Source organism: Esox lucius, chromosome 12 (assembly GCF_011004845.1).
Source record: "Esox lucius isolate fEsoLuc1 chromosome 12, fEsoLuc1.pri, whole genome shotgun sequence".
In the NCBI taxonomy this organism is placed as follows: domain Eukaryota; kingdom Metazoa; phylum Chordata; class Actinopteri; order Esociformes; family Esocidae; genus Esox; species Esox lucius.
In genome coordinates this window covers 6933836-6947453 of record NC_047580.1, presented here as the reverse complement: position 1 = coordinate 6947453, position 13618 = coordinate 6933836, and the positions used below count along the sequence as shown (strand labels likewise).

Here is a 13618-nt window from a genome sequence, read left to right as displayed (position 1 = left end):
CACTTAGTCACATAGACAACAGCACTCCCTCTACTCTACTCCACCAAATAAATTCCCTGCTGGTGTCATCATACCTTCCCAGCTCATAACCCTCCCGCGTCTGGACCTTAAGAGACCCAACAACCTTGTTCCATATGCTTAACTCATCTCAGCATCTCTACAAGCCTCTATGGGAAACCTACAGCCCTCCCCTGGAACTCCCCGCACATACATCACGGCTGAAGTTACATGTTTAGCAATTTGTGTCGACTGGCGATTCCAATCGTCTCCCCGAGGGAACACTAAGTTCTGACCCAGCCGGGTATAAACCAGGACCCAAGTATGTCGGCGGTGTCATCACCGTTCAACCCCAACAAACGTCACTCCTACAGCCCATCATTCTCATTAACGACCGTGGAGAATGGATCAGTCTGCATAGCAGAATCTTCTGCGAATAGCTAAAACAGATGGGGGCGAGAGACTGGAATTTACACCACATCTCACACCACATTTCACACTGTGAAGAATAACAATTTAAAAAAGGAGGGTTGCTCCAAAACAGCATATGGAACAGACTGAAGGTACCTGGAAAGTGTGGCGGGTACATGGAGGGATAGATGGAGGGATAGATGGAGGGATAGATGGAGGGATAGATGGAGGGATAGATGGAGGGATATATGGAGGGATAGATGGAGGGATAGATGGTGGGATAGATGGAGGGATAGATGGTGGGATAGATGGAGGGATAGATGGAGGGATAGATGGTGGGATAGATGGAGGGATAGATGGAGGGATAGATGGAGGGATAGATGGGACATGATAGGAGCTGGATACAGGAGGAAGGAGGTTTGTAAAATGTGGCAGAATGTTTAACATCACCAGCACGACGAGTCTGAGAAGGACTTCTTCGTGAATGTGAAAAGACAGAGAATGTGAAAGACAGAGAACCAGACGAAAGGGAAAAAGAATTAGAGAACGAATGAGAGAGGGAGGGAGACAAAAGGACGCTAAAGCAGAATGACCCCCACCCAGAGGGTGCAGTGAGGCGGTATCTGATGGGCGATAGAACCAGCAAGGCATGTATTATGGTGGTTGTCCTGCGTTTGGATTCAGTTCAAGGAAAATCAAAAACAGGTTAATTCTGTTTGAGATGGAGGGAAGAAAAGAGAACCACCTGATACCTCGGGGAAGAAGGGGAATGAAAACATGTTTAATTAAGGCTCCTGTTTTTCAAACAGACTTGTACCTCCACATCCAAAACCGTGAATCGCCAAATGATTGGTCTAAGGTTATGCACAGCAGCGCTAAAGTCACCTTTGTCCTGAATGTATTTTAGATATATAAAACCAGGTAACCGTAAAACATTATTTATAGTAGTGGATATTATTTTGTGGTGTATTTACTTGGCTCTGGCTTTACCACCTGCTTTACAGCAACAAATACAGATGCCTCTACAAACTTTATGTATGGTATATCAGCCAACAACTGGTTGCTATAGAGCGAATTCTGGAAAACAGGTTTCAAAATGAATTTGAATATTCACAGCAAAACCTAAACTATTAATTAGGCATACACCAGGTTTACATTAGCGTCCTAAAAGTACCTATTGGATTTCCCTTAAGCGTGTGATGCTCTTCACGCATGTTAGATATTGCACAGCTCAGCCAGTCATACATGGAAGCCCTTCCTCTGCAAGCCTTCCAGACCGCGCCGAAAAAAGACCTGTCACAGAGGGGTTTTCGGAATGCAACCTGACAGCAAAGTTAGGAGCTATTATCCTGGAGAAAATGCAGCTCAAATCAATTTGTTTTATTCTGAATGCTAAAGTCCTAACCGCCAGGTCTCGCTGGCTCGGACTGAGTGGGGGATTTAACCCTGGGAAGGGCAACTCGGCACCGGAATATTCCACTTATATGACACAGCAGGCAGCGTTAAGAGCTGTGTAGGAGGAGGAGTGGGGCAGGGGAAGGGAAGACAGTCTGAGCCCCAACCTAAACCAGATCAGGCTCACTCTTCGCCAACACTCGACGCAGCCTTACGGTCGTGGATTGATCATAGAATGAACGAGCAAGATTGCAGGACCATGGCCATGCGGGTCTGTCGGTTTATACGTGCTTGTGTGCGCGTGTGTGTGTGTGTGGTTGTGTGAAGCATGACGTCCCTTGTTCCTAAAGGTGGTGAACCAATTATAACTTTTACCTGACAGGATAAAGGACAGGGTGCTTTAGGGTGATAAACAAAACAAACAAAACAACTTTTCCAGGGAGATAGGCTGGTACTGACCTCAATTTTGGGACCCACCCCCCCACCGACACCCCAGTCCAGGAACCCATGTGGCCCCTGTCTCCCGAGGGAGCGTATTGGCCAGCAGCGGCCCCAATCCGTCCAGACCTGGTGGAAAGGCGGGCCAAGGAGGGGCAGGGTCAGACCCATTTGTTAGGCCTCTCCAAGTGTTAGGCTACAGGCCCAATTCACCAAACAGACACATTCAGTGAGCGTGTGGATAACAAAGAGATGGTTGTGAAAAAAAGAGCGGAGGGCATTCGAGGTCAGAGATGTGAAGTACACACACATACAACTAACAGCTGCCGAAAGCCATCACCAACCCAAACAAAGCTCAAGGTCAATCTCGTTGGGCCCACTGGGCTGAAACCACATGGCATGTCTCTCATTACCAGCAGTAAGACCAGAGCAGGAACATATAGGATGAAGTTACACCAGCCAGCTCTGTTTGTCTGGTCCAATCCGGCCTCCAGCCAATACACCCCACCATACAGACACTGGATAAGCAGCTTGAATATGAAGGACTTGAAACAAAAGGAGATCACCCTTCTGTTAGCAATAAATATAAAATCGACTGAACTTCCATTAGAGTAGAAAAACTTTAACCCTGCATTTCCCAATCCTAGCCCTGGGGACCCCAAGGGGCGCACATTTCTGTTTTTGGCCAAGCACACCCAACTGATCCAAATGTCGCCCTGCCACTTACACACTGGATTGACGTAATCAACCTATCATCAAGTATTTCATTTGAATCAGGTGTGTGCGTGTTGGGGCAAAAAAAAGGCACCTCCCTCTGGGTCCCCAGGACCAGGATTGGGAAACACTGCTCTAACCAAATAAGAGGACATCCCAGATTCAGATTGGATGTGAGTACATTTCCCAGGGACTAGGTTGATGAGATTGTGGCACGACAGTGCGGGTCTGTGGCAACCAGGCGTGTCGAAAAAGCCCTCTGATGTAAACCAGGTGGAGCGGTGTTCTGACTAATGGTCTGTGTGACACCACGCCTGTCTGAGCAGTAATGAAGGCCAGATACGGCAGGGTCTCTGGACCCCCTCAAATTCCTGACTACTCCCCTTGAACCCATCTCTGTTCTCATTTCCTCCGAGCGCCAACGTCACTCTGTCTGTTCGACCTCTTGAGCCCGAGCTTAAAGAAGTGGTCCATGCTGCTGCATTATACAGAGTCCAGTACTCAAACCGCTCAAAGTGATTACTCTGTTCCTAATCGCTAATACAGAAACCGTGTCCAATCTTTAGGACCCCCTCTGTCCCTCTCCCCCCTAACCTCCTGTGACCCCTCTCTGTCCCTCTCCCCCTAACCTCCCCTGTGACCCCTCTCTGTCCCTCTCCCCCTAACCTCCCCTGTGACCCCCTCTCTGTCCCTCTCCCCCCTAACCTCCCCTTTGACCCTGTCTCTGTCCCTCTCCCCCTAACCTCCTGTGACCCCTCTCTGTCCCTCCCCCTAACCTCCCACGTGACCCCTCTCTGTCCCTCTCCCCCCTAACCTCCTGTGACCCCCTCTCTGTCCCTCTCCCCCTAACCTCCCATGTGACCCCTCTCTGTCCCTCTCCCCCTAACCTCCTGTGACCCCGTCTCTGTCCCTCTCCCCCTAACCTCCTGTGACCCCTCTCTGTCCCTCCCCCTAACCTCCCATGTGACCTGTCTCTGTCCCTCTCCCCCTAACCTCCTGTGACCCCCTCTCTGTCCCTCTCCCCCCTAACCTCCCCTTTGACCCTGTCTCTGTCCCTCTCCCCCTAACCTCCTGTGACCCCGTCTCTGTCCCTCTCCCCCTAACCTCCTGTGACCCCTCTCTGTCCCTCCCCCTAACCTCCCATGTGACCCGTCTCTGTCCCTCTCCCCCTAACCTCCTGTGACCCCTCTCTGTCCCTCTCCCCCTAACCTCCCCTGTGACCCCCTCTCTGTCCCTCCCCCTAACCTCCCCTGTGACCCCCTCTCTGTCCCCCCCCCCCCTCCCCCAGCATCTCCAGGCTCAGACACCACCATCTCAGCCCTAGTTCTGTCTCTCACATTACTGCTGCCCTTGCCTAACGACCGCGTCCGTGTCGGTCTGTGTGTGTGTCTGTGTCATTACTCCTTGCCCTGCCTGACGGTTCTGGGTTAAACAACGTTATTATTGAAGTATTTCCAGAGGAGCTTCCAGCCTCTGCTCAGTGACACCCTTACTAATAATAAATCAACCTCTCAAGCCCTGTAAATCATACTGTGTTGTGGATGTGTGTGCGTGCGTGCGTGTGCGTGCATTCCTGCGTGCGTGTGCGTGCATTCCTGCGTGCGTGCGGTTTACACCACAGCTGCATGGCCACTCTCCTCTGGCTGTGACCGGAAGGAGGTGGAGGTGTGACTTCTACAGGGTCCTTAAAAATAACAGAAGAACAGACAAGCCGCCACCGTCCGATGAGTACAACCATAACTGCCTCTGCACTCTCCTGTGATGGATTGCAGAGTTCATATGGATTAAATGTCTTTTACAGTTGGAGGGAAATTAGTCTGGGGTTATTTTAACTGCCAATTTCAAAGCACTTCTGTCAAACAAGGAAACATTCAGACAGGAAATATCTTTCTAGCATTTACCACACATACTTTCATATATTTTCCTCACTGCAATTTGCAGAGTACAACAGTGTAAGAGACAGACTTAAAAACTAGTGAAAACAAGTGTAGCCAGCTAGCACTGAAAGTTTTTGTTACTTTTTGTAGGGCTGCAAACTGATTGATTGATGATGGATTGATTGATTGATTGATTGACGATTTAACCAATGTTGTGACATCATTGGTTAATTCTCAAAAAGCATATTACCATTCAGTGAGCATGCACATTAGAGCATGGAAACGTCTGACTATGAGTCCAAATGAAAAACTGTGGGAAACAGAGCATCAACTGAAATACTTACAGTGCTGATGACATAATGTGACATAACTACATACAAAACCAAAAAAGTGAACTGGAACTTGGAAATGAAAAGTTGCCCATCACGTCGCCTACGCGAGAAATGTACTGCTGCAATGTGGGTTCAAATTCGACCTACTGCTCTTTCAGCAAAAAAAATTGTTTTTAAGTTCCACCACTTTCCTGTCTTATAAAGCATAAAATGCCAGAAAAACTACCTATATAAAAAGGCCTATTATCTCATGTTGCCTTAAATCTTATCTCAAATCATTAACACATATTTATGGCATTCATTTTGGCTAGTTTATTTGCAGTGCAGTTCCAACAGCTTTCCCACAGGGTTTTACATTTGAGAAATAATCATATTCATGTTATGTTTGCAATGGAAGGTTTTTATGACAGGGGCTGTTAAATGAATAGCATTAAAATAAATACATTTGTGTAATCGTATCCTGACTGACACAGGATGGGGGGGGGGTGACCCCCCACTTTACGCTGGTGTAGGATGCGGCCACAGCCTGGGGCAGGGGGCATGGGGAACAGCCAGGCTGTTTGACAACTGAGACGCGTGGGTGGTAAGGGCCACAGCTCAGCCAACCGACAGGCCATCCAGAGCCTTGACGAACATTCCGGAGGCAGCAAGCCAGGCCAGCCCTCCCCCTGCTCAGCCTCCAATCAGGACCTTGTCAGGGCAGGTGTATTAAAGGTGCAGAGGTCCCCATGAGTGCCGTCGCCACTTGGGTTGTATCCATTCCCAATGTCTCTCCCGGTACAATATATATGACATACTTGGGTCATGAAAGGGTGTAGAATGCATTGTGCTTATTGACAAAACACCCCGTTAAGCTCGCACATTATCAGAGCAAATCAGTTAAAATGCATGACGCCAAGAGAAAGCCAAAGCACATGGTTTGCTAGGAACCGGCCCAACAGGTCTGCATCGTCACACTTTCAAAAATACAGACACAGGAAAACAGTCACAGCTGAGTATACAGACGGTGCCTAATCATTCACCACACGTCACTACATTTCCTGGTCCAATCATCATTAAAGACACATGAAGCAATCTACTGCCACAGACAAGAACCTCCTGTTCTCTATCTTTAGTTCTCTCTCTTCCAAACTAATACACGAAAGCCACTAATCAGTTCATACCACAGGAGACTAGCCACTTACAAAGTATATCAACTTTACATGTATAACATTATTACAGTCCTAGTAATACATAGTATTATCAGATAGATTTCAGATTTTCATTGAATGTACCTTAGCATTTACATTTCAAGTTTGAAATGAGCATACAGTCCATTTGTGATGTTATAGAAAGATTCTAACTTGAGAAGTTCAATATGTTTCAAACAACCTGTTGTCCCAAAGTTGTTATTCTGGGAAATCCAAAATGCAACCTTGACCAAAGTTGGAATTACAGTTTAAAAACGTTTTCAAAGCACATTCAAACTACTAGAAAATTGTTACAACATTATACAGGTTTGTGTTAGTGTACTAAGCGGCACACCAATTTACAGCATCCTTCTACGAAATGTACTTAAAGCAGACCTACTAGCAAGCATTCACAATTAAATCTCCAACCACATTCAGTTTCAGGAGCTTATGGACCAGAGAGGGTGATGTCAAATAACCCTGCAAATTGTTTTCATCCAATACATTTTACAGACACATTTACACTTTTTAGCAATTCAATATCAATGCAACTTCTAATATTGTAAAATAACTTTTGAAATAAATTCAATGTGCATTACACAGAAAGGAACAGATTATAACCTTTGCACATTTTTACAAACTTGCACAGCATTTTCACAACATTGTAAATCATTGTAATCAATATATTTTTTTTTTATTCAGCGGTGTATGAGGCCTCTGTACATTTAATGGCAGGTATCAGTTTTACAGCCTGTAGTGGAGATGGCTGACTCAGTAATTGTTTATGACTGCGTTGACACCCCCTGCTGGCCAGATGGCTTCACTGCTGCCCGCTGAACGAGTTCACGACAAGTAGCTCTTCTCTATCACTCTCTTTCTAAGTAGCCAATACTGGACTATAAGCCAGAGAGCTCTTAGCTACCCAACTTGCACTATGATCACCAGCTACAACAGCATACCAACACCAAAATAGAGGGACAAACACGTTTGCACACTCACACAACACATTCACAACAACATAGAGTTCATTTTCCAATAAAAAGGTATCTGACTACTACCATTTCATCTATAATACCCACAGAACAGAACAAACATGCTTAACAATTTCATCATTGGTTCATCACAGAACGAAGAATTATGAGGGGGAAAAACACATCTATACAATTTCAACAGACATGAAAAATTATATCTATTTAATTATGTCTAAAGTATGAACAAGTTTATTTCCGAGATAGGACCTGGCTCATCCAGCAGACCTAGACCAAGAGACAGATATATACAGTGCAGCTGTCTGAGCTACAGCAGGCCGACCCACAAAAGAGCTATTGTGCAGCCCCAGGACAACAATGCAGCTTAGCGGCGCTATGAGGGAAAACCATTGGAATCAATAGAGGATGCTAATTAGCCTACATTGGCAGGAGTGCTGCACGATCAGACACAGGATGTCGATTGTATTTCCTGCACTATCGGCTGTTCAAACTAAGTTGGTTCACAGAGTAATTGCAGCAGTGGCTAAAAGTCACCACTAACAAAGGGTGAGAGTGATGAAGAAGAGAGGAGAGTTGTGGTGCTGAGGATGAACGAAGATGATGATGATGGACATTTATGAGAAAGCTCACCACCACTAGAACGATTTGCATTAAACAACATTGTACAGCCCAGCAAACCCTGGACGTCTAGGGAGCATGACAACCCCTTGACCTCCTGAGGACGCGTTTTCACGTGAAGTGTGGGGCTATTGCGTTCCAACAAGAAAATCACAACATCCGGCAGGGCAAAGGGTGATGTCGGTCTCAGAATTCACGGACAGAAGAAATGGTCGTCCGTTCCTTAATCTGGAGCCTAGTGAGGTCACCGCTGTGCTACAACGACATACACGCACTCTGCAGATCCACACACAGTAAAATGACTGTCCACAAAGAATCCTGTGTGTTGTATGTGTGTGTGTGTGTGTGCGCGCGCTCGCACAAGCATAAATTAATGCATGATATTTAATGTAACAAATTTTGAAATAATGTTATCACCCTCATAAAAAGAAAACATCTAATCTCACAGACGCGCACACATCTCCACCAACCACCAACCACCACCGCCCACCGCCCACCGCCCACCGCCCACCACCAGAAGCCTTGAAGCACAGATACATTTTCCCTCTCTAAAAGGTATGACAACCTCATAAGGCACGCTGAAAAGAAGCAAACCCCATTATCTAGCTTTCCTTCAACCTAAACACAAGGAGCAGCTTCTATGCGTGCATCTCTTTCTCCACCCGGGAAAAAACATGAGTGAAAGCCTCATTAGAGACCTTACCTTCAAGTATGCTCTGGCCTTGCAGTACATCCCTTGGAATTAGCCAAGAGTAAGACGTTTGCGAGAAACCGGGTCTGCAGGGTCCTTTGGACTCCCCAGAACACGCCTGCGAGAGGAGGGAGAATACATTGTGAGACATTTATAAACATGGATTCCATTGAGTCGGCTGCTTCTCTTCGCTCCTGAAAGTAGAAGGAAACTACTTATGCACTCTGCAGCAGATATAAAGCAGTGGCTTCCCTTCCACCACTGGGCTTGTGAACGCCATGCTCCAGGGCATTTAGGTGTAACACAATTGGTGTGGCAGCCAATATCAAGACAACTTCATACTCCTAAAGTATTCACCAAGAACCTCGGGCTCACTGTTCCTTCAGGTTTCGTGAGGGTGAAGGGAAAATACAGCAAATGTGAACAGCGTTCTTAGACGTGGGAACGTTGACAGGATCTGGAGTATGTGTGAACACGCACGCTCACTAGGTCACTCACACAAACATACACACACAACAAAAACATGTTTAGTAGGTGGCTACAAAGATGCTCCACCCTGATTCAGATCTCTTCACACAATCAAGATTTCTCTATACTGGGACCCTGTTAAATCCAAATGAGTGATTATCTCTAAACAACCACATCGTACCATCTCGTAGGTAAAACACAAACGACAAAATGGGTTTTATTGAATGTCCTGCTGAACATGTAGTAACACATCTGAAATGTAGTAACATGTTTTATTGTATATGTTGCTAATAATCACTAACAGGTTACATTTGGTGGACTTATGTGGAAGAGTCTACGGAACAGGCTGTCAATCCCAAGAAGAGACTGGAAAACTGGGAAGCTGCATTATCTACTCTAGCTTAATTTTCTCACTCCTAACTGAGAAAATGACACTAAAACTGCCAGGGGCACAGGGAATTTTATAAGTGCTCTTTGTGTTGGATAAATGATGCAGCTTCAACATCCACACAGACCACACTCTCACACACACACACACACACACACACTCATACACACAGAAACACACACAGGGTGCGGTGTGCGGTTGTTGTGTTACTGTGTTTGTCTTTTACACTTAAGATACTTTAGGCTGTAGACAGTAATAGCTTTTTGGCTAGCTCCATTACTATAACTTCAGAGCTGTTCCCTATATGGTGACTCGTGTTCAGCGTCCACTCATTTGTCATTCCTGCGCTAACAACCAGTGATAACCGTTATTAATCAAGTGTATCATGCCAAAGAATCTATTCATCGTTTTCTTAGTGCGGATTGCGGAATCCGGGAAACCGTTGATTACCCCGCCAGACGCAAGCAGACTTCTTGCGGGGAGAGCTACTGCGCCCTGCCGGCAACGTAAAGAGAGTTTGGGACATAAACGCTGCGCCTCTCTGCTGAGATTGCAGATACTGAGTAATGACAAATATAACATAGGCTTACAGTATGTTATACTTTTTGGGGTGGAAATTAAGGTGTTAAAGATATGCAACGCATTTTTGCCGAGTAGCCCATGATCTACAAGTTAACCATTTGCGTTGCAGTGTGGCATTATGGTAGTATCGATGGTATAATACAATCAGACTGCATTTGCGCTTCGAAAATAAATCACTTGTGTTGGAGAGTAAGGAGCATAAGTCGAAATATAAGAACCATTAAGTTTAGGATCAAATTCAAAATCCTGTGACTGTTAACTCCGCAATATTGTCTGCAGCAGCGGAGCGCAACACTTCTATAATGTAACAGTAAAATTGGAAATCTCACCCAAAACGTGGCCAGTTGTACGGCTGCTGCCAGCAAGAGCGCAAAGCCCATTTTCATCGTTGCAAGCGAGCGGAGGCTGCTTGAGCTGGAAAAAGCGAAACGGGTCGTGTATCTTCTCTGATAATTGTATAATTTCCCCGCGGTTTGATAGCTGGTATTTCCCCCCTGTGCTCCGCACTTGCAGTGGTAAGCTCTTCAGAAGTAGAAAGCCCGTCCTGACTTTCCTCGCTCTCTCATCTGCAGGTGAAGAGCGTTTCTCAGCTCAGCACCAAAGCGCATGGCAGCAAAACCAGCGTCACTCCAACCCCTCCTATATCGCCCTGTGCAAAAGAATCCCACTTAAAGACACACAGTTGAGTGGTGGTTAAAGCAAACTAGCTGAGTGCCTCGTCTATTGCCCTGAGTGTTGTATGAGGCCCCCGTTAACTAAATATTTTCTTCCGTGGTCCAATAGTGTTGATTCTATCTCCAATAACATGTTTCAGGTGTGTATATGTTGGGTGCGTATTTGTGCGTGTGGGTTGGTCACCTGGCAATGCATATTGGTGTTATGAACTCCATAAAACGCCTTACCTACAGCACTGACAACTGGTAAATCAATTCAAATGCAATCATTATTTGTCCATACCTATTAGTTCATTGTAAAAGTAATCAGAAAGTGACTTTCTGGATTTGAAAACCAAAAGACAAATGAGACAAAGGTGATCAAATCTGACCTACTTGATAAATCCCAACAAAAATTCAGAAATTATACATTCATGCCTTCATCAGTAGAATACATGAAGTTAAAGATAACCATAAACATTTTGCTAACAAGTCAAACTCCAGTATCATTTCCTTATTTTTTCTTCATATTTTACGTTTTTTCAACAGATTTTCCATCTTTTTTTGCATGTATTGTAGCTGAGTGTACTTTATTCTGAAGTCTTCTTCCAGTGGCAAACATGCAGACACATTTGTTTTTAAATCACAATACAAGTGCTGTCCAAAAAGTTATTCAGTTTCAGTGAATGTTCCCCGACCATGACTTTGAGCTGTCACTGACTGACAGCTTACCTTCCATATCTAAACGGTGCAGGGCTGTGGGCTAGAAGGGGTTAATCCCATTAAAAGGAGAATGAGTGTACCGTTAGAGGACGCCTGCTTAGCCAATTTCCCTCCCTTCAGACACGCTGGCGTTTTTCTACCTTTCCCTCTCAAAATCCTCTGGTGTTGGGGATGAGCTATGACATACACACATCACTGGGCCCTTTCACCATCTTCTGCTGTTGTGACGTGGATAGGATTGGATCCTGTCCTGTTAAATGCCTTGATTGACAGGCTCGTTGTGGAGGTCCTTGTGTGACCGACACACGGTGGAACTAAAGTTGTCTGCGGTAGGGCCTTTAATAGCCCGCTAAGCCAAAGTATGGGTATACACTGGGGATGCTAACAACATTTGAGAGCTCTCCGGCATTTTCCCAAAGACTGAGATGCCGCACTTACAGAGTTCGGTCAGGAAAAGCCAGCCAGTGACATCCAGCAGAAGTTATTTTTTCCTCACAAACAACCCCTATCCTGTCTTACTCCCTACAGTACTGCTCAAGGGGCAGTTCATTATGTTGTTTTATATTATTCAAAACACTTCAGTAATCTCCTGGTAAACATGGAGACAGCCTGGGCTTAATGGCCGAATGGAGACAGAAAGCATCGCTCCCAATGCTCAGAAAGCACTTCGCGAGGGGCAGAGTCACCCCGGCTTTACTCACTGTAATGATGCTTTCATTACCCCGTTTGTCATCTGGATGCCAGACATGTCCCATGCTCGCACACACGCGCACGTATGAACACGCACACACACAAAATCACACACATACCTGCTGGAACTGACTGATTAGGCAGCAATTCAGTTCCCCCCCAGCGTCTCTTTCCACTCAACTTGGAGCCCATTAATGCAAATTACAGCCAAAAAAAGAGAAGAAATTAGGGAATCAGAAAAAAGTAGGCCTGTAACAATGGTAACTGTAGTAACACCGCTAAACGTAATAACTTTTTCCAAATGCCAAAAAAAATTTCAAATGTGTTATATAATGAACCTTACACAATAAGAGCCTGCCAGTAAACGTGAGAAAATGTAATTGTAATATGTTTTATTGGCATAATAGTGGTCCTGTACCGTATTACTTCCCTTATTCTGTTACACTAACCAACACCCACTGTATTACAATATAATGAAACTCATGCACATTTTAGAAAAGCACAGATTAAAAATATATATATATATATATATAAATGTATAGTCTGTCTCTCTCTCTCTCTCACACAAACACACACATCAGCTCTATGTCATCTTAATGTTGCTGGCAGGTATGCTGGCCTTTTTGTCCCCAATCTTTCTCTCTCCAGTATCTGTGTTCTTTTGACCAGAAGGCCAGCATTCCAAAGTTGCCTCTTCACTGTTGACGTTGAGACTAGTGTTTTGCGGGTATTATTTAATGATGCTGCCAGTTGAGGACCTTGGGGGGTCTTTTTCTCAAAATAGACAAACTAATGTATTTGTCCACTTGCTCAGTTGTGCAGCGGGGCCTCCCACTCCTCTTGCTATTCTGGTCAGAGCCAGTTTGCATGGTTCTGTGAAAGGAGTAATACTCATCATTGTTTAAGATCTTCAGTTTCTTGGCAATTTCTCACATTGAATGGCCTTCATTTCTCAGCACAAGAATAGACTGATGTGTTTCAGAAGAAAGATCTTTGTTTATGGATGTTTTGGCCCTGTAATCGAACCCACAATTGCTGATGCTTCAGATACTCAACTAGTCTAAAGAAGGACAGTTTTATTCCTTCTTTAATCAACAGTTTTCATCTGCGCTTACATAATTACACAAGGTTTTCAAATGATCAATTAGCCTTTGAAAATGATAAACCTGGAACAGCAAACACAACGTGCCGTTGGAACACAGGAGTGATGGTTGCTGATAACAGGCCTCTGTACACCTATGAAGATATTCCATTGAAAATCACCCGTTTCCAGGAACAATAGTCATTTACAACATTAACCATGTCTACACTGTATTTTTGATCAATATTATGTTATTTTAATGGACACAAAATGTGCTTTTCATTCGAAAACAAGTACATTTGTAAGTGACCCCAAACATTTGAGAAGTAGTATACATAAACACATACACACACACATACATACATACATACATACACATTTCACAACAAAACAAACCATAGA

At 44.8% G+C, this 13618-nt stretch overlaps 1 protein-coding gene across 1 annotated transcript in view; it reads right to left on the bottom strand.

Moving 5' to 3' along the window:
* LOC105025739 (cadherin-4) overlaps nt 1–10651 on the bottom strand; it is a 300440-nt gene extending 289789 nt beyond the window's left edge. Inside the window, 2 exon segments of the mRNA XM_010896667.5 lie at nt 8644–8749; nt 10399–10651. Coding sequence (XP_010894969.3) covers nt 8644–8749; nt 10399–10455 — 163 coding nt within the window. The 5' untranslated portion in view covers nt 10456–10651.
* Between the last annotated feature and the right edge of the window lie 2967 nt (nt 10652–13618).